The sequence below is a fragment of the Ceratotherium simum genome, chromosome 16 (genome assembly GCF_057802395.1).
Source record: "Ceratotherium simum simum isolate JZ-2026a chromosome 16, ASM5780239v1, whole genome shotgun sequence".
NCBI classification, from domain to species: Eukaryota; Metazoa; Chordata; class Mammalia; order Perissodactyla; family Rhinocerotidae; genus Ceratotherium; species Ceratotherium simum.
The window spans coordinates 39,498,563-39,518,919 of record NC_141915.1 but is presented as its reverse complement, the minus strand read 5'-3'; the positions used below and the strand labels follow the sequence as shown (position 1 = coordinate 39,518,919).

General features: G+C 54.8%; 2 protein-coding genes across 3 annotated transcripts; one reads left to right on the top strand and one right to left on the bottom strand.

Moving 5' to 3' along the window:
• Positions 1–5,528: 5,528 nt before the first annotated feature.
• On the bottom strand, positions 5,529–14,515 carry GRB7 (growth factor receptor bound protein 7). 2 transcript variants are annotated; one of them, XM_004434561.3, is made up of 15 exons: positions 14,222–14,515; positions 9,765–9,921; positions 9,516–9,669; positions 9,178–9,334; positions 8,929–9,050; positions 8,761–8,838; positions 8,287–8,424; positions 7,838–7,948; positions 7,564–7,662; positions 7,192–7,272; positions 6,972–7,088; positions 6,727–6,787; positions 6,512–6,599; positions 6,317–6,410; positions 5,529–6,072 (listed from the first exon to the last, which is right to left on the bottom strand). In XM_004434561.3, exons 2-15 carry the CDS (start codon positions 9,914–9,916, stop codon positions 5,926–5,928), a joined length of 1,599 nt encoding a protein of 532 aa, XP_004434618.1. In that variant the 5' UTR covers positions 9,917–9,921; positions 14,222–14,515; the 3' UTR covers positions 5,529–5,925. The 2 variants fall into 2 exon arrangements, with proteins under 2 accessions (XP_004434618.1, XP_014646221.1); XM_014790735.2 differs by lacking the exon at positions 14,222–14,515 and adding an exon at positions 13,961–14,185.
• A 4,297-nt stretch (positions 14,516–18,812) lies between these two features.
• Positions 18,813–20,176, top strand: MIEN1 (migration and invasion enhancer 1). Its single transcript, XM_004434564.3, has 4 exons — positions 18,813–18,942; positions 19,044–19,141; positions 19,604–19,680; positions 19,764–20,176. Exons 1-4 carry the CDS (start codon positions 18,854–18,856, stop codon positions 19,845–19,847), a joined length of 348 nt encoding a protein of 115 aa, XP_004434621.1. The 5' UTR covers positions 18,813–18,853; the 3' UTR covers positions 19,848–20,176.
• Positions 20,177–20,357: the final 181 nt, after the last annotated feature.

Sequence of the window (20,357 nt, the reverse complement as noted above, 5' to 3'; positions counted from 1 at the left end):
GGAGACACCCCGGAATCCTTTGGAAAATTGGGGTAGTGTCTGGTAGGAATGCCCACTTCTACCACATCCTGGGTCTCACAGGGCGCGGGTTGGCCAGATAGACGCCGAGGAACACATCCGTTGGCTGCGGTTTTGTGGCGGTGCAGGCGGTCCACTCCGTCCCAGCAAACAGCTTCAAGGTCACAGGGCCCAGCTCCATTACCAGACCCTCAAGGGATCCACATGGTGGACCAAAAAGAGTGGCATTGGCCTCCCAATCTCCCTCAGACTCCCCCAAACCACCCCAAATAAACCCAACCCAAATAAAAACAAACTGCTTACCGTGGAAACGCAGCTCCACCTAAACAGCCCCCAGGTGCCCAGCAAAGAAAAATCTGCCTCTGCCTTGGGGCAGACGCAGCCCTGCAAGAGGTCACTAGACACCATCATAGCTCAGCCCACATGGGATTGAATTTCAGGACTCATTAGAGCCCGGTAGAGCACGACCCTTCTCAGCCCAGATAGTACCCCCACTTCCCAACACCCCTTCCTGTATGGAGATCATGGGGAACCCCTGGGGACCAGCCTCAGCCCCCAGGATCACCCAGTCCCTTGTGGCTCTAGACTCCGGTCTGCAACATCCAATTCCCCAAAGATCCAGCTCCCTCTCTCCCTTCTTCTCCCAACTCCCCACCCCAGCTGGAAGCTTGGAGTCCTCTGTCCTAAGAGACCGTGGTACACCTCACTCCCAAAGCCCCAAAGCTGAGGTTCTGCCAACAGCACAGGACAAGAAAGCAGACTCTGCCACAGACCTCACCGCTGTGCAAGTTGCACCAACCCCTGACCTCTCTGGGCCCTGTTTTCTGTCTGCTGGACCAGATCAGTGGTTCAGCAGTGGAAGCCTTTTTTCCAAATATACCATGAAGCTGAACTCCCAGATATAAAGGCGGTGCTCCCCCCAACCCCACCCCGACCTGCCCCTCAACCCCTGCTGGAACACTTGGACTCAGGAAGCCATTAGAAAACTGCTTGTAGAGACAGTTCAGAAGAAAGGATCCTTCCAGGGCCGGCCTCGTGGCTTGGTGGTTGAGTGCGCACGCTCCACTGCTGGCGGCACGGGTTCGGCTCCCGGGCCCGCACCAATGCACTGCTTGTCCGGCCATGCTGAGGTGGCGTCCCACATACAGCGACTGGAGGGATGTGCAACTATGACATACAACTATCTACTGGGGCTTTGGGGAGAAAAAGGGGGGAAAAAGTAGGAAGATTGGCAATGGATGTTAGCTCAGGGCTGGTCTTCCTCAGCAAAAAAAAAAAAGAAAGGATCCTTCCAAGTAGCCTTGGGCTCCCTGCCTGTCTTCTTTCCTCCCTCCCTCCCTCCTCAGGGTGCCTGGCACTGGGGCAGGAGGAAGAAGCCTGGCAGGGTCACTTACCTGATGTTGAACCCTCAGGCCTGCACCAGGAGGTTCTCCACCCTTGAACTCGGAGGCTGCATAGATGTCATTGACCAGGATGTCTGGGGAGCAGGGACAGCACGAACTGGCCAGAGCTTTGTCTGTCTGGATGCCCCACCCAGGGCATCCTAGGGGAGGTAGGCTCCCCTACAGTCATGCCCACCTGTTCCCAGAGTCCAGAAAATTGGCACCAGCCCTCCCTGCCCTCCACACTTGAGCAGGCGGGGAGGCCAACCCTGCGGCCACATCTCCCTACAGGCCCGTGGTGTTGCCAGGGATGGCTATGCACTCTGGTGCCATGCTCACACCAGCCACACCAGCCTCAGGAGCTGGTGTCTATGATGTGCTGCAGGCCATTTAGGGCCACTCCCCTGGCTGTGGGCCCTGCATCACCCTCTCTCAAGCCTGGATCCTCCTCAGCATGGGGAGATTAAGGGGAATTTCCTTTTCTTTTCCAAACTGATTTCTGAAATGATCTTTAACAAGCACATCTATTTTTTATAATCAAACTCAATAACTTAATATTGAAAAGACAGTATCTGAGGTGCCAGCCCTACCTTCTTCACAATGCCCCTGCCTCCCTTCACCCTCCCCACCCCCCCGCCCTGATTTCCTCATAGCCGCAAGCTTCTACTATCCAGCACTGCAGCTATACTTGGCAGTCCCTTCTGCTGTCTGGCCGCTGTGGGCCGTGCTGCAGACTCTTTAGTGGTAGAGCAGCAGCCTTCCCACACCCTCAGAACTGGGGAAACTTGCCTCGGGTCCCTCTGCAAGCTGGCCCTGAGGGGCCCTTGCCCCCCACATTCTCAGCTGCTGCCTCTCCTCCAAGAAGCCAGAGATCTCGGCTACTCACCAAGGATGTCCAGCTGCCGATTTCTAATATCCAGCTCAGGGCTGAGCCAGCTGCCACCTCTAAGGACCCCCAGCAGCCCAGGTCCCTCACAGTGGCCAGCACTGAGAGGGGAGGGGGCAGAGAACAAAGGGCAGGGCAAGGAGGGCTGTGTACCACCATCTGCAAGATGGACTGAGTCTGATCTCTGTCCCTAACTCCACCTGTGACCTCAGGTGGGTCACCCTCTTCAAGCCTCAGTTTCCTGTATATACCATGGGAACAATATCTGTCACATACTCTGATTAGCTTATTGACGTAGAAGAGCTTTGTCACAACCCTGCTGGTGCCTCAGGCTGTGAGGGGACACTGGGTCCTGTTTTTGTGCAGCCTAAATCCCTAGACATGCCTAAGAGGTGACTCGTTCTGACCCCTTTACTCTCACCCCAGCACGGACTCCTAGCACCCAGACCTCAGAAGTGGCTCTGGGCATCCACAGCTAGCCACACAGCCAGCACCAGCCAGCTCGGGCCCAAGGAGCAGCCGGAGACGGGATGGTTGGGAGAACCATGGCGGCTGGCAGGTGGCGGGCAGCAGGTTGTGCTGGTCCCTGCCTCTTCAAATCCTGCTAAAAAGAAACAAAATCTGCAACGCTCTCACGCCTGGGCTGCAGTGCTTCTTCAGGGTACATCCTCAGCAGGTTCCAGGCTGGAGGGTGGATGAGGCATCTCTGCTCATCTCTGTCTGACAGGCCTGGCTCCCCAGGCTGGGATTAGCCAAGGTCAGGGTGCCTCGGTCACAAGTGGTTACCAGGGCTGCCAAGCCTGGCCTAAGGGCTGGCTGTGGTGGTTGGTGCTTCTCCAGGTCACCTTAAGACAATCCCCCACCAGCCAGAGACCAGGACTGCAGAGAAGCGAAGGGCTCTCCAGAGGAAGACCCTTCTACAGACCACTTAGGAATCCCACCTGGAAGTCAGCCAGGCAGGGTAGCAGGACAACCCAGACCTGGTACTCAGATCTGGGTTTAAATCCTGGCTCTCCCACTGACTGTGATTTGGGGCTGGTCTCTTCACTGAGCCATCAGTTTCCTCATCTACAAAACGGGATTCCACCACCTCATGCCCAACCAATCTCAGAGATTTGGGGAGAGATTCTCTATTAAAAAAAAAAAAAAATTATTGGGGCTGGCCCGGTGGAGTAGCTGTTAAGATCGCTTGGTATGCTTTGGCGGCTCACAGTTTGCTGGTTCGGATCCTGGGCGCAGACCTACGCACCGCTCATCAAGCCATGCTGATGTGGCATCCCACGCAGAAGAGCTACAACTCTAAACTATGATACACAGCTACGTACTGGGGCTTTGGGGAGAAAAAAGAAAAAAAAAAAGAGATTGGCAACAGATGTTAGCGCAGGGCTAACTTTCCTCAAAAAACAAAAAAAATTATTATGGAATTTTCAAGCTTATACAAAATTAGAGAATAATTTAATGAATCCCCATGTACCTATTACCCAACTTTAACCAGTGTCAACTCATGGCCAACCCATGACTATACCCACACGCTCTCCCCTAATCTCTGGGTTATTCTAAAAAAAAGCTGAGACAGCATTTCACCTATAAATCCTTTAGAATGAATCTCTTAAAGGTATAGGCCAATTAGCATCAATCCTATATTTTCATCATCGTTTCTAGAAATGAACTATATCTAGCATCTTTTTAAAAACTTTTTTTTTTTTTTTTTGGTGAGGAAGACTAGCCCTGAGCTAAGATCTGCTGCCAATACTCCTCTTTCTTTTGCTGAGAAAGATTGGCCCTGAGCTAATATCCATGCCCATCTTCCTCTACTATATATGTGAGACGCCTACCACAGCATGGCTTGATAAGCCGTATGTAGGTCCATGCCCAGGATCTGAACCTGCGAACCTCAGGCCACCAAAGTGCAGTGTGCGCACATAACCAATACGCCACTGGGCTGGGCCCCTAAAAACTTTTTGAAGACTTTTTTAAAAAAACATAACCACAATACCATTATCACACCTTAAAAGTTAACCATAATTCCCTAATATCATCAAATACTCATCAGAGTTCAAATTTCCCCCAATTGCTCATGTTTTTTACAGTTAGCTAGTTTGGATTTGAATCAAATAAGGTCAACATATTACACTTGGTTGGTATATGTCTAAATTTCTTGAAACCTAGAGATCCCCATCTCTTCTTGTAATTTTTTTGTTGTTGAAGAAGAAACTGGGTTATCTGTAGTTTCCCAATCTGGATTTTGGTAATTATATCCCCCTGTGTCATTTCACGTGTTCCTCTGTTCCCTGTATTTCCGATAAACTAGTAGTTGGATCCAGGGGATCAGATTCAGGTTTGATTTCTTGGCAAAAACAATACCTCACTGGGGTTCACATGTGTGGAGGGAAGGTCTGTCTCTTTGTGATTTGAAGACCGAGCAGCAGGTTCAGGTGTTGCCAAACTGATACATTTATTATAAAGCTCCCCCATCATGTAAGAGCTAAAACTATCAAACTCTTCATCAAAACTCTTTAGACGAAAATATAGGCTGGTGTGGGCAGTGGGCAGAGGCCAGACCCTGCAGGGTCTATCTGGGCTTAAGTGGAGGCACAGAGGAGGGGACAGATTTCTATTTTGGAAAGATCACCTGGAAGGTGAAGGGTAGGTTGGAGAGGGAGCCAGATTCAGAGGGCTGAGTGCTGTAGGATTCCATTTGCATGACTTTCTGGAGGGAGCAGAACTAACTATAAGGACAGAAAGCAGATCTGGCCTTGGAGAGGAGAGGGGGGGAGTCGACAGTGGGGGGCACAGGGACTTGTGGAAGGTAATGGAGCTTCCCACAGTGGAGTTGTGTGACTTGGTGGTGGATGCATAACTGTTGTCTTTGTCAGGACTCATTATTCCACCAGTTAGTCCACGACTTGCAGAGGATAAGGATGCTGCTGACTCAGCTCCGTCCCCAGGTCTTGTCAGAGTTACCTCCATAGCTTTAGGTCCTGTCAGGAGATCTCACCTGGATGACAGTCCCTTGTCCATTCATTCATTTAACAAGCAATTACTGGGCACCCAGTCTGGGCCAGGCTCCATGCTGGACACTGGAGACTCTCAGATGACCAAGACCACCACTGCCCTTAAACATCCAGGCTGGTCGGTACACGGCCTCAATCCATCTGACACATTCACCAAGGCCTTAACCGGTGCCCACCTCTCCAGCTCCCCTTCTCTACTCCAGCCAGCCAGCTCTTGCCAGACGGAACTCACATGTGTACCAAAAAATAATCTTTATTGTCACTAGTATAAAACAGAGCAGATCAACTGGCCTCTCAGTCTGTACAAAGTGTGGGGTGTAAGACCACCTGGGCTGCCCCCATTTCTCCCATAATGCCCTGCCCCAGAGCAGTGCCCTGGAGCTCCACAAAGGGGAGAGGGCCAACACAAGTACCTTCCCTTGAAGAGAGGGGTTGAGGGTGGACTGGTGGGGAGCACTTTCTGCCTGAGGGAGGAAAAGGAGCAGAGGAGAAAACTGGAGTGAGGGAGCCCTCCAATTGTTCACGATCCTGTCCCCACCTTCTGTCCCCTCCAAGTCCACCCTGCGAGTGGAGGGGGTGGTGGGCAGCCTGGAGCTGGCTGAGACCGTGCCTGCTTGTGCGGCGGTCAGAGGGCCACGCGGGTGCAGCAGTGACGCAGCAAGCATGGCAGGATGCCGCGGTTCAGCTGGTGGAACTCCACGAGCTGCAGCAGGTCAGTGAAGCGAGTCTGGCCATCGTCCATGCTGAAGTAAAGGCGGCCCTCCTCCTCGCTCTGGGGTACGACCATAGGGGGCGGAAGGTCAGGGAAGGGCACGAGGCTTGAGGAGGTCCCTCCTTGGCCAGGGCTGAGGTCCCCGTTGTTTACGCAGGGAGAAAGGAGAGCGCAGGAGACCCGGACGCCCTGGGGGCCGGGGGAGCTTCCTGAGGGGGCTGATGAGGAGGACAGGTTGCTGGGAGTCCCGTGTCTCCACTGCAGGAATCTGGGACTCTTGGGGAGGGAGGGATTGATTACTCACCGGCAGGATAAGATAATGTTTGACTTTCTGCAGGTGGCACAAAGAGAGGACAAAGCCCTGTGGGTTCCGCTGACTCTCTCGGACCAGGAACAGGCTACCAGGAGACAGGGCAACGTTACCAGAAGACACATGGCTGCCACCTACCCAGGGTCTCTCATCCCTGGGCATGTTGCCCGGCCCAGCCCTGCCCCTTACCCGTCTACCAGGCCCTGCTGCCCGATGAGCCGCTGGCTCTCCTCACGGGAAATGCGTCCATGGAACCACGGTTGGGTGCGGTGGATGGCTGGGGTGGGGGGAGGCAGATGGGCAGTCATTCCAGGGAGGGGACCCTCATACTAACCACCCCCACCAGGAAAGCTCAGAGAAGCCAAGGCAGCCCCCACTCCCAGGGACGCTGGGCCCTTACTCACCTGCACTGAGGCTTGCGCCTGAGCATGGGGTGGGCAGGCTGAGACGGTGGTTCGTCTTCTTCTGCAGAGCAGTGGGGGACAGGAGGGGTCAGGGCATGGCTGGAGTATTACCCAGCCCCTCAAGAATGTAGAGCCCCTTTCCACAGCTGGCGGCCTCCCCTCACCCCTCTCCTCCTCCCGCTCCATGGAAACCATATGGAGTGTAGGTCCCAGTACAAACACCCAGATGGGTGCAGGCTCCTCACCCTCCAGGCCTGGGCCTCCTCCAGGGCTGCACTCAGAGCTTCCCGGGGGTTCTCAATGACACGTCCAGCATGGCCGGAGAAGTCCATGGCCACCAGGGTGTTATCCGAAACACTTCTCTGCAGATGGGATAGGATGGAGGGGCGGTCAGAACAGGACCCAAGTATCCCCGGGACGGGGCCTGGGTGCCCACCCCCGGCTAATGCCCCTCTGCATACTCACCAAGGGTGGGGAACCCACACAGGATGGGCGCAGGTGGCGAGACTGTGCCTGCTGATAATTCTTATACAGCTGCACGCCATACTGGGGGGTGGAGAGAGAAAGAGGGCCTGAGGTCAAGCAGGTCCTGGGAGCTAGGCTGTGACACCTCCCAGACCAGAACTCTCCGAGAGCAGGGGGCTGCGTCTCTGCCCTGGATAAGGAGCTTCCTGAAGCCAGAGCTGCAGCACCAGCCTTGGACCAGGGATTCTGAGAGAGCAAGGCTGTGATGCCCCCTCATTCTGGAGACTTCCTGAGGGTACAGATATAACTCCTCCCTCATGCCAGGGGTCCCGAGGGTGGGGCCAGCCCCCCAGGCCAGCCCCAGAGCCTCACCTTAAAGAGGCGGAAGGCGGCTAACCAGCAGGTGCGGCTCTGCTCATCCTCACTGCAGAAGATGCGAAGCCCCTTGTGGCCATTTCGAAGCTTGTTCGGCTACAGGGGGAGGAAACTGGCTTTAGGACCAGGTGTCTGTCTCCTGTCTCCGTGGGGCAGGGCACCGTGCAGGGAGAGGAGTCTGGGCGTCCCAGATGGAGCTCAGAAGCCTCAGGTAGGATCCCGGGGCCTGAGCAGCTCTCCCTCCACCCCCAGGCCAGGCCAGGGTCTTCACCTTGATACAGAAGCCGAAGTCTGTGGGCATCCCGTAGAGCTTGCGGCCCTGGGTCACCACATACGCGTTGGACTCGTTCACGTCTGCTACGTACTGCAGGTGCCTAGGATCCTGCACAGCACGGGTGAGCAGGACTTGTCACAGGCAGACCCCATCCCCCTACTACTGCCCCCTAAGCCAGTTGGAGAGATTTCAGGCCCAGAGAGGGGCAGAGAAGTGCCCCAGGTCACACAGCAAATAGAAGTAGAGCCAGGACTCGAACTCAGTTCACCTGCCTTTCCCCCAGCTACCTCCCGGGACAGGTAAACTGGGAGAGAAAGAGGAGCAGCTGAGGGTCACAGGGCCCAGGGGGAGAAAGGTCCAGGCGTTCCAACAGGGAGGGGGCAACTCCTAGAAGGACCGGGGATGGGGCATCTGAGGGGCTCGGGCCGTCACCCTTAAGACCTCACCTTGGAGGTGCCCTTGGTGGAGTAATAGAGCCCAGACCGGCGCAAGAAGCAGAAGAAGCGCTTCCAAAGCTTACGTCCTGACCCCCGCAGCTGCAGAAAGCCCTGGATCTCTGGGCAGCTGCCTGCATTCAGGAAGTTCTAAGGCCAGAGGAGAAGAAGAGGGTGAGAGGCCTAGAGGGGGCCTGACATTCACTCACACACACACACACACACACACTCACACACACCCCCAGGCCTTCAAAGGACCCGCCTTTATGACAGGAGGTGCTCCACATGCACTCATTGTCCCCATTTAACAGATGAAGAAACTGATGCTCAGGCAGGGAAAGGGACTTATCCACGGTCCCATAGGACATAGGACTGCACTGGGCTCTTTCCATCACATAGAGGGGAGGCACAAGGCTTAAGGGCCGAGAAACAATGGGCGATCCTGGGGAATCGTGAATATGCTGTGAAATGGGGATGTCCCCTCACCTGGATGAGGTCTTCGTGGGATATGCCCGTGTGGGCATCAAGACAGCTGGAGACCATCTTCTCTGGGAACAGGGAGTGCTGGGGGAGAAAGGAGTCAGCACTCGGATTGAGGGTCCAGGTTGGGGATCAGGGTGTCCCAGAGCCCAGACTCCCCTCACACACACTCACTGGGGAGCTCTTGAACAGTTCATACTTGGCGAAGTTTTTCCGGAAGACGAAGCGGCTATCTCCGCCAATGGGCCAGGCGGCCTGCACTTCCACCACCGACTCATGGTCCTCCAAGCCCCGCTCTGCGGTCAAGGGCAAAAAGCAGGGGTCAGTGGAGACGAGCCAGGCCCCCCCAGATGAGCCACCTGCCTAGCCAAAGATGTGAAGTATTGCCTTCTAGCCTAGGCAGCCCCCTGCAGCCCAACTCACCCAGCGCTAGATGGGGGTGGCACTCCACCAGCCCCCAGTTCTCATCACTCAGGGCATGAGCTCGCTGCACCAGCATTTCGGACACGTAGCGAGCCGTGGCACCCGCCGCCACCTCCACCGACCGGCAGGCCCCATCTTCGCTGTACACCTTTACTACCTGCACCCCAAGAAGTGCAGATGACTTGAAGAAGGGCAAAAGGTGATTCTTTCCCTTCCTGCACCTGTTATACTCTCAGGGACCCCTGACCAAATCCCCCACCTTCATGGAAGTGGGGCTATATCCACCCAGTCCCGTCACACCCCCATATCCCTGCCTCCTCTTTCCCAGGACAACTCACATGCGGGCGGCTGGCGTCTCGGGAGAGCAGCCCCCTTGCACTGCAGGATCCCCCGAGAATGGGGGTCTGTGAAGGAGGACTGCAGAGCTCAGGGAAGGGGTTGGGAATGGAGGGTAGAGAGCTTGCCCGCAGCTCCTCCTCTCGAAGAAGTTTCCTGTGGCCAAGGAGGGGAGGGATTGACTGCAAGCTTCTACGTATAACCCAGCACTGCCCCCCCAGCCCCTCCTCAGTCCCAGCACCCCATTGTACCTGCTGTTTGGAATGGGCAGAGGCTGGGACCTCTTCACCTCCCCAGGCAGAGGGGTGTCAGGAGGTGGGGGAGTCCCAGGAGGGGTGCCAGGGGCCAGGTACAGGTCTTCTGGGGAGCTGCTGGGATGAGGTGGAGACAGACCCAGCTCCATGACATCTGAAGGAGAAGAGGGGGCTGAATGCAGCTGCTCTTTTGCCCTTGTCCCGGGGAGAGGGGCCAAGAGGACCCGGACCACCCGACCTCACACCCCCCTCAGAGTTTACACTGCACCTCAATGCTCCCCCTCGAACTGGAGTTTCCCTGGAGCCTTTCTACCTGGAAGGGTAGCATGAGCCCATTTTACACAAGGGGATACCGAGTCCCGGAGGAGGAAGCATCCTTGCCCATCACAGGTGACCCAGGGAGTGGAACCCAGTGTTTGGGCTCCAGGTCCAGTGCTCTTCTTTTAGCCCCAAGTTGCCCAGGGGAAGAGCTAAGGGGGTCCCCCTACCACAAGCCAGGCAGCAGCAACAGACTCCACAACCCACAGACTGTCTGGGGCTCAGGCTCTCAGTGTCAGGGCACAGGGCCACCCCTCCATCTCCAAGCATGAGGCACTCACTCCTCTGGGCTCTGCCCCGGGTTTTTCCAGCACTTCGTTGCCAGACCTGGTTGCCAGAGCCTGTTGTGGCAACGCCTGCCCAAGTGCTGAGTGATGCACAGAAGGGGAGAAGGAGGTGGGGAAGGACAGAAACTAGGAGGGCAGGAGGCGGGCTCAGCTGGGCTGCAGTGGGAGGGAGAGGGCCAGCCTGGGGGCCCTTGCCCCAGCAGCTCCCAAACCTTGTGTGCCCTCCCCAGGTCCCTCCTCCTGCCCAACTTTCTTTTTTTTTCCTCCTCCCCAAAGCCTCAGTACATAGTTGTGTATCATAGTTGTAGAGTTCTAGTTCTTCTCTGTGGGATGCCGCCTCAGCATGGCTTGATGAGCAGTGAGTCGGTCTGCGCCCAGGATCCGAACTGGTGAACCTTGGGCTGCCGAAGCGGAACATGCAAACTTAACTGCTGTGCCACCAGGCTGGCCCCCTCCCCAACTTTCTTGAAGCCCCAATACCAGAGCCGTCTCCTCTGAGAAGCTTTCCTGGATTTTCCACATGCAGACTGAAGGGCTCCCTTGCTGCACTGTGCAGCCTCTGCCCCAACTACTGTGCACCTGTCTTATCCACCCACTGGTCTGAAGACACCTGGCACTATTAGGCAAGGCTGGGGCCTTACCCATGTCTTCTCACCCACAGGCGCTGCACAGGCACCTGGGACGAGTAAGGATAGGAGAGAGGGGGCAAAGATGTCCACTGGGCATAGAGGCAGCACAAGCCCCTCCTCCACAGGAACCAAGACCCCTTTGGCTGGGCAGAGACCCAGGAGGACCTGGGAGAACTCATCAGTTCCAGCCCCCTGCCCGCTCTCTGGCCACTGGGCCAGTGCTGTTAGGCTGCCTGGGGTGCCCCGGGATTGCCCTCCCAGGACAGGGCAGGCCCCTGACCCTTAAGTGAGGGCATGAGGGGATTTGGGGGACAGGTGAGTCAGGGTGGGGCGGGACAGTACTGCCTGGGGCTCTCCATTCAACCTTGACTCATCCGAACAACTTCCTGGCTTAAGAGAAACACAAACAACCCTGCCTCTACCCACCCCCTCCACTCCTGCCCCCATCCTACCAGCCTGGGAGGAATGGGGGAGGCACAGGGCAGGGAACAGGATAGGGGAGAAGGAGGAGGATGCGGGGCCTGAGGCTCCTCTGACATCACCTCCTCTTCCCCACCCTTGGCCTACCTCCGACTGCAACTGCACCAGTCCAGGTGGGACCTGCAATCTGCCCCCAGTCCTGTAGCCACCACCCAGCCCAGGAGCCCCCTCACACAGGAAGGAGAGAAGAAAGGCCCGGCCCAGATTCAGAAGCCCATCTGGAGTGGAGCCGACCTCCCAGTGGTGCCCCTGGCTCACCCAAGGAAACGCACAGCACTGCCTCTCCTGTCTGGGCCCTACCAGGCTTTCATTCTGCTGCTGCTGCCCCCCCCAGCACCCAGGACTCAGAAGGCCCAGGGGAGGACTCAGAAGGCCCAGGGGACTCGTCTGCAACACCTCTGGGGGATGAGGGTCCTGTTAACACACTTTCTTGGGTGTCCTGGCCAGAGGGGTGCCACAGCAGCAGGAGGGGAAAGTCAAAACACCCAAGAGGACTGACACAGGCAGACAGGGAAAGGCCTGGAGGGAGAGCGAGGGAGGGGGCTCAGAGTCCTGTGGTGCAAAGGGCAAGACACACCCACTATCGAACATCAACAAACATCAGTACAGCAACACCAAAACACAATGCCCAGACTCCCACCTTCTGTCTAACCTCTGGCAAACAGCCCTGGTGACTTCATTCCGGGGAGGACTAGGGGGAGGGATGGCAGGGGCCACCCCCACCACGAAGTCAGAGACCAACAGAGGAGTGGGGGCAGGAATCGCACAGTGTTTGGAAGGGGAGAGGGGAGCAGATTTAAATCCGATTAGAGTCTGGGGTCAGAGGGCAGAAGGGCCGACTTAAGACTTGGGTTTTGGCTTTACATCCCTCCACGCTGCCCTCCAGACCCTTCTAGGCAAAGAGGAGTGGGGCAGTCAGGACCAAAGAGATGAGATGGGAGGAGAACGGGGTCCTAGCTGTGGGGCCTGGGCAGCCCCCCTCCCAAGAGATCTGAAGCTTCTGTTGAAACTGACCCCCGAAATCAATCTGTCCCCTCCACACTGCAGCTCCAAACTGTGGCTTCCCTAACCGCCTCTCCTGCCCCGGTGGCTCCGGCCCCACCCTCCTTCCCGCCCTCCCAGCCTCCTGCCTCCTTGTTTACTTCCTGAATCTTGCCCCACCTGACTGGCCCCAAGGGCGGGTGGCAGGGCCCAGTGTTTAGAGCCGATAGAAAACAAGGCCACCTTGGGTGCTTCCAGGGTGGGGGGAGGGGCTGGTAGGGCAGAGGCCTGGGCTGGGAACCTGGAGGTGGCGGAAAGGCCCCCAGTCTGGCCCAGTACTCCACGTCCCACCCCCATCGGGATTTATTGTAGTGGGGAAGGCTTAACCTTTGGGGGAGCTCTCAGGGTGCAGGGCCCAGGTGAGGAGGTGGGGAAACCCCTGGGTCACCCAGAGTTGGGAGCAGGGCCCAGGACCCTGGGGCCCCGCCCACTCCCTCGATCAGGAAAAAACACCCAAGGGGGTGCGGGGGCAGCTCTTTTAAAGTTTAATTTGGGAAGAATGCTAGACTGTCTGTGGAGTTAATCATTACAGGCTGCTTGCCTTCATGGAGGGCCCCCCCAGCAGGATATCAGGGGGAGAAGGGAGAGCAGAGTCCAGGATAGGCGACCAAGAGGGGGCATTCTTTAAGGGGCAGTGGGGTTGGGAGGCCTTCCAATGGCGGACAGGTGCATTCTCCATCCCCAACGTGCCAGGGAGACCCCGACTCGGGTCTTTCCCCAGACTATTCAAACAGACAAGACCATCTGCCCCCCAACACCACAGACTCTCCCTAGGCCCCACTGCGCTGCAAACCCCCCAGCATCGGCCCCTCCAGCCTTCCGAGCCCACTTCATTCTGAAGCCGGGAGGGATCCCCGGGCCTATCCCGCCCCCACCCCCCATCTAAGGACAGGACCCTGTGTTCCCGGAGAGACGGAGCTCTAGCAATTTAGAGAATCCCTCACCTTTACTGCCCTCCAAACTGGAGGATGCCCCCCTCCCCACCGCGGAGACGTCGGTGTTTAGTAAAGACTTTGGGAAACTCAAACTGGGGTAAAATCAAATTGAGCAAAGGAGTGACCCGGAGCAGCTCCCTCGATATTCGGACCCGCTCCTAGCTCTCTTTCTGGGAATGTGGGGAGGGGCTAGTTTCAGCGGGAAAGCGCGTCTCCCGGAGAGAAAATCTGAGATCTTACTTTCCCATCTCCATCAGCTGGTTTCTCCGGGGGGCTGAGGAGGCGGGTACAGAGAGGGAAGGAAGGAATAAGGAGTACAGGAAATGAGAATTTGGGAAAGACTGAGGGCAGATGGTGAGGAGGGAAAGGGCGGGATGGGAGACTGGAGGAAAAGAAAGTGAGGCCGTCAGAGTAACACAGCAGGAGGCCGAATCTTTCCATATTGACCCGGGACCTTCCGGAGCTCCCCACCCCCAAGATGAAGTGCTCGCTTTGGTCCTTACCTGGACCCCGGGCGTTGGTACACCTGGCTGGGGCCACTGGTTTAGGGAGGGAGACGCCAGGCCCTTAACTACCTGTCCCCCTCCTGCCCCCGCCCTTGGCCTGACATCACTGAGGGGGGAAGGGAGGGGAGCCAGGCGGGCCCCTGTCCGCACACCTGGGCAGCCAGCCAGCTCCTGGCCCAGAGACGGGCACAGCTGGGGCCCTGGTGCGGCTGGGGGTGGGAGCAGGTTGTCGTCTGGGACCGATCTCGGTCCCCTTACCTGGAGGAGCCCCAGCAGGAGTAGCAGGACACAGCGTCCGAAGTCCGGCTCTGTCTAGGGACCCCAGATTCGAAATCGACTTGATTTCAAATCCACTCCCTCTTCTCTACAGGTAGTAGGAAGGTGTCCCGACTTTGGACGTTGAAGTGGGAGTGGGGGGAGGGTCAGTCCTGTGTGTCCGGGCTCCTGGCCCAAGGAAACTAAAATTATCTTGGGCAGGTGGGGGCGGGGCCGGGGGAGGGGCCTGGGAGGAGGAAGCACAGGAGCAGGGGCGGGGACTCGCTGACTACGCTGGCTGGAATTGTTTTCGCCCTTCTTAGCCCGACAGCAGGTGCCAGGGGAGAAGCGGGGAAAACAGTCGAACTGAACAGCCTCGAGAGCGAAGATCTAGAGTCCTCACGACCTGGGAGGGAGGGGCTGGGGGCTGGAAGGTAGGGGAAACGCCCCGCCCACTCTTCCGCATGCCCCTCCTCAAACCTGGTCAGTTCACTGGCCAAGCTAGGGGGCCTGTCTGCTGCTCTGGGTCTCACCTCCTGGGGAAAAGAGCACTCTGCGAACGAGGGAAGCCACCCAGAGGGACGTCCATCAACATGGCCTGCCCCTTGACCTCCTGCCACAGTCTAGCCAGCCAGGCTGTACCCTAGCCCCTCAGAGGTACCCAGGGTATATCCTCCCTTCTGAACAAAGTCCAGGGTCTCAGCTTCTTCTTCTGAAATAGAAGGGGTTAGGCAGGGTCTCTTGGTGGGAGGAGTGATCTGGGGAAAGCTCTGGCCAGGTGCCAAGGGACTCCCTTAGAGCGATCACGTTAGCTCTCTCCTTCAGCACTAAGCAAACACGAGAGGGCTGGGAGGGGGCCTGGGAGGCTGAGATCAAAGGCAGCAGCCTGAAGTGGGTGACAGTTGGGTAAACAAACATCCACAGGGTGATAAGAGGTCTGCCCTGGGGGACCATTAAGGAGTGGCTCCAGCCTCAACTTTCTCCAAACTGGGTTTCCCTTGAAAAACCAGGATGAGTGAACTAAGCAAAGAAGTCGGGGAGGGGGCAAGGTCACCTGGGCCATGGAGCAGCTTGTGCAAAGCACAGTAGACAATTCACTCAATCATTCATTCCTTCATTCATTCAACTAATATTTGTGAAGTACCTACTATATGCCAACCTCATGCTTGGTACTGGGAAGACAGTGGTGAGCAACAAAAACAGACTCTGCCCTTATTCTCACGCAGCCCAGTCGGGGAGACTGATGTTAATCAAAGAACACACAATTAATAAATGACAGGTGGCAACTATTCTGGGAGAATGACTCACACAGGGATTTACGGAAGACTTCTCTGTGGAAGTGACGATGGAGCAGAGGGGAAGCTGTCTGGGACAGGGAGGAGGTTGGAATTGGTGGATGGGGAAGGGAGGGCACCTTTCATCATGAGGAAACAAGTGCTAAAGCCCTTGGCAGGAGGCAGGAGGGGACACAGCATGCAGAGGCAGAGTGGGGGCGGAGGAGAAGGAAGGAGAGGAGGCCACACAAGTAAGCCCGAGCAGGTATGGAAGGTATGGGGAAAGACAAGTGTTTTGGACTCAGATGTTTTTCTCAAATTGTGGCCTGTGACCACCTGCCTCCAAATCTCCCTAGGCTTATATGAAAAACAGATCCCTGGGCCCTTCTCCATCTACTGAATCTCAGTCTCTGGGGCCAAGACCCAGGAATGTGTGGTATTGACAAGCCCTCAGGTGGTTGTTCTGTAAACCAGGTTTAAGAGCCATCCATCCTGTCCGTCCAGACTGGCAGGGCCTATGGGGAGAGGCCAGACCTGCAAGGTCTATCTGGGCTTATGTAGAGGCATGGGGGAGGAGGCAGATTTCTATTTTGGAAAGATCACTCTGGATGTCAAAGGATAGGTTGGAGAGGGAAGCCAGACTCAGAGGGCTGAGTGCTGCAGGATTCCATTTGTATGGCTTTCTGGAAGGGGCAGAACCATAAGGACAGAAAGCAGATCTGGGGTTGGGGAGGAGGGCGAAGGGTTGACAATAGAAGGGCTCAGGGACTTGTGAAGAGGTAATGGACCTGTTGTGTATTTTGGTCATGGTGGTGGATGTACAAATGAGCGTGTCAGGACTCACAAAGAAGTACACTCAAGAGGGTGAATTTTACTGTGTATAAATTGTATATGAATTTTTTAAATTAAAAAAGAACAACAAGGGCCGGCTCCGTGGCTTAGCGGTTAAGTGCGCGCGCTCTGATGCTGGCGGCCCGGGTTCGGATCCCGGGCGCGCCCCGAGGCACCACTTCTCCGTCCAACGCGAGGCCGAGTCCCACGTACAGCAACTAGAAGGATGTGAACCTATGACATACAACTATCTACTGGGGCTTTGGGGGGAAAAAAATGAATAAATAAAATCTTAAAAAAAAGAACAACAAAGAATAGATTTATAGATCAATGGAACAAAATCAAGAGTCCAAATATAAACCTTTAAGTTTCTGGTCAATTGATTTTTGACAAAGATGCCAAGACAATTCAATAGGGGAAAGGATAGTCTTTTCAATAAATGGTTCTGGGGACAATTGAATATCCACAAGCCGAAAGATGAATTTATATCCTTACCTCACATAATGTACAAAAATTAACTCAGAGTAGATCGTAGACTTAAATGTAAGAGCTAAAACTATAAAACTTCTAGAAGAAACCATAGGAGAAAATCTTCGTGACCTTGGGTTAGGCAGAGATCTCAGATACAACAGCAAAAGCACAAGCGACAAAAGAAAAAGTTGGTAAATCAGACTTCATCAAAACTGAAAATTTTTGCACTTTATAAGACACATTAAGAAAATTTTTAAAAAAAGTGTCAAAGACTGGGAGAAAATATTTGCAAATCCTGTATCTGATTAGGGACTTTGTATCCCGAATAAACAAAGAACTCTTATGAATCAATAATAAAGAGACAACCCAATTAAAAATAGGCAAAAGATTTGAATAGATGTTTTAAATAAGATATATGAGGGCCGGCCCTGTGGCTTGGTGGTTAAGTGCGCGCGCTGCGATGCTGGCGGCCCGGGTTCGGATCCCGGGTGCGCATCGAGGCACCACTTCTCCGTTCATCCTGAGGCCGAGTCCCACAAACAGCAACTAGAAGGATGTGCGGCTACGACACACAACTATCCACTGGGGCTTTGGGGGGAAAAAATAAAATAAATAAAATCTTTAAAAAAAAAAAAAAAAGATATATGAGTGGCTAATAAGCACATGAAAAGGTACTTAAGATCACTGGTCATTAGAGAAATGCAAATTAAAACCACAAGAGGTACTACCTCACACCCACCAGGATGGCTATAATCAAAGAGACAGACAACAAGTGTTGACAAGGTAAGGGGGAAACAAATCCTCATATATTGCCGGTGGGAATGGAAAATGGTACAGCCACTTTGTAAAACAGTTTGGCAGTTTCTTAAAAAGTTAAACATAAACTTACCATAAAACCCAGCAATTCTACTCCTAGGAATCTACCCAAGAGAAATGAGAACACACATACATACAAAGACACTTACATGAACGTTCATAGCAGCATTATTCAAAATAGGGAAAAACTGGAAACTTCAAATGTCCATCAACTGGTATTAATAGATAAACAAAAGGTGGTATAGCCATACAATGGGATACTACTCAGCAACAAAAAGGAACTACTGGTACATGCTACAGCATGGCTGGACCTCAAAAACTTTATACTGAAGAAGCCAGAAGCAAAAGACCACATTTTGTATCATTCCATTTATATGAAATGTCCAGAAAAAGCAAATTTATAGACAGAAAGCAGATCAGTGGTTGTCTAGGGCTGGAGCTGGGGGCTGGATTGACTGCAAACACGCAGGAGGGACCTTTTTAGGTTAATAGAGACGTTCTGTAACTGGATTGTAGTGATGGTCGCACAACTCTATACATCACTGAATTGTTTAAAAATGAACGGTTTAAAGTGGGTGACCTGTTAGTATACTACAGTGGGAAGGAAGAGGCAGCGAGACAGCCTCCATTTCTAGAGTTACAAAATGGTAATAACGATGCCCGCCCTGTAGGGAGGCTGGGAGAGACGGGAGTTGCAGAAACTGGGTGCACGTGATGGGAGCACAGAGCCTCAGGAGCAGGAGACCCCAAAGCCTAAAGCTTCCGAATGCAGGGGGGTGGCGGTCTCTGCCCCAGACTGTGCCTACAGTTTAGAGTTTTAAGAGTCAGAGTATTTGGGTGTGTGACTATGGGGTGGTTTAAAATACCATCAACATGTTAGCGACAAATGGCAACTATTCCATACCAAACCCCAGGCCCTGGGTCGTCTTGCCCCACCACTTTGTCTTCCTTTTGTAAACCGGCATGCGCCTTGCAGTCTAAGATATTTCATTAGATTAAATAGCCCGTGAAGCCCGGCAGACACCAGCTGCTGGACAAGCCCCGCGCTCTGAGAAGCCACGCCCGGGAAGGAGGTCTGGACCCGTCCACCCCGCTCGGAGCCCTCGAGCTGGGATAGAGGCAAAACGTAGCAGCAACCGCGGCCTGCAGGGGGCGCCCGAACGTAACGTGCGGCCCCCGCCCCGTCACGTGTCCGCGGCGTAGCGCACACCCGGAAGCAGCGGCTGGAGCCGAGCGGGCCGCAATGAGTGGGGAGCCGGGGCCGCCGTCGGTAGCGCCCCCTCCCGGGGAGATCGAACCGGGCAGTGGGGTCCGCATCATGGTGGAGTACTGGTGAGCGGTTTTGGCCAGTGGGGGGTCCGGACCGGACGGGAGTGGGTCCCCAGAGGCCCCTCTCCCGAAACCCAAGCGGACCCCAGGTATCGTCTCCGTAGTGAACCCTGCGGCTTCGAGGCGACCTACCTGGAGCTGGCGAGTGCCGTGAAGGAGCAGTATCCTGGCATCGAGATCGAGTCGCGCCTGGGGGGCACAGGTGAGGCCCGCAGAACACCTGCTGAGTCAGTGTTCTAAATCACAGCTCTACCACTTTCTAGCTCTGGCATTGGCTGTTATATAGTGTCCAGCAGTGTCTGGCACATAGTAAAATATCCAGCCAACTTGAGTCCCCTTCCATAGGTGAGGGGGTCACAGATGAAGCCTGTAGAGAAAAACCGGTGAGACTACAGAAGTGTCGGGTTGGAGGGGGGGGCTGCTCTTCATCGAGTTACGAAGCCGAGTTCAAAGGAAGGACACACAGGTGATGCTTAGGTTTCTTTGGCTTGACCCAGGGTTGGGAAATGGCTTAAAGAATTACAAGTTTCTAATGGGGTCAGTGGGGGACATGAAGGAGCCTAGGTGAAGCCTAAGGACTGTGGAGGGACTCCCTCTGGAGGGACTCCCCTGACTTTTGCCTGTTCTCAGCATACAGTTCATTCATCGGTTTATTTAATACCAGGGGCCTTTGAGATCGAGATCAATGGACAGCTGGTGTTCTCTAAGCTGGAGAATGGGGGCTTTCCTTATGAGAAAGATGTGAGTATGTGCAGTGTTGGGAGGCCCCCTGATTCACCCTGCCCCTACAATGCATCATCCCATTCCACATCTCTGCCCTATAGCTCATTGAGGCTATCCGAAGAGCCAGTAATGGAGAACCCCTAGAAAAGATCACCAACAGCCGTCCTCCCTGCATCATCCTGTGACTACACGTGACTACGCTGGTGCCCCTTTGGGTACCAGGAGGGAATAGAAGCTTCAGTGGTCTTGGGAGTGGGAATACAGTGTGGCTACACTGGTGCCCCTTTGGGTACCAGGAGGCAATAGAAGCTTCTGTGGTCTTGGAATGGGAGAGAAACCTTCTCCGTGGACATTTCCACAGCCACCTTATACCCCCTTCCCAGGATCAGTGCCCACAAAAACCCACTCCCCTGTCCAGCTTAGCCATACCTGTCAGATGCCACCATAGTTCTTATTTTCCACTAGCCCTGGGCAATGTCAGCTATTGGCAATAAAGTGGCACTACAAACACCTATGCCAACTAGTGTCTATTTTTATGTCCAGTTTGGGAATGTGTGTGTGGGAGACGGGGTGCACAGTGGCCAGCCCAGCCTTTATACCACCAGGGTGGCTGTGCTTGGTGGGTGGGCTTTTTCTGGATAGCTACTTCTAGTTCAGTGATCTCCTCTCTCATAACCAAGGCAAGGAAAATGAGT

What these genes read in the sequence shown, in the direction of transcription:
- GRB7 (XM_004434561.3), bottom strand. Translation starts at nt 9,916, where the DNA reads ATGGAGCTGGGTCTGTCTCCACCTCATCCCAGCAGCTCCCCAGAAGAC. An exon ending in GTGTGGGTTCCCCACCCTTG is followed by an intron (nt 7,089 to 7,191) that starts GTGAGTATGCAG and finishes TCCCATCTGCAG; the next exon opens with AGAAGTGTTTCGGATAACAC. An exon ending in CAGCAGGGCCTGGTAGACGG is followed by an intron (nt 6,411 to 6,511) that starts GTAAGGGGCAGG and finishes GTCTCCTGGTAG; the next exon opens with CCTGTTCCTGGTCCGAGAGA.
- MIEN1 (XM_004434564.3), top strand. Translation starts at nt 18,854, where the DNA reads ATGAGTGGGGAGCCGGGGCCGCCGTCGGTAGCGCCCCCTCCCGGGGAG. An exon ending in CGCATCATGGTGGAGTACTG is followed by an intron (nt 18,943 to 19,043) that starts GTGAGCGGTTTT and finishes TCGTCTCCGTAG; the next exon opens with TGAACCCTGCGGCTTCGAGG. An exon ending in GCTTTCCTTATGAGAAAGAT is followed by an intron (nt 19,681 to 19,763) that starts GTGAGTATGTGC and finishes TCTGCCCTATAG; the next exon opens with CTCATTGAGGCTATCCGAAG.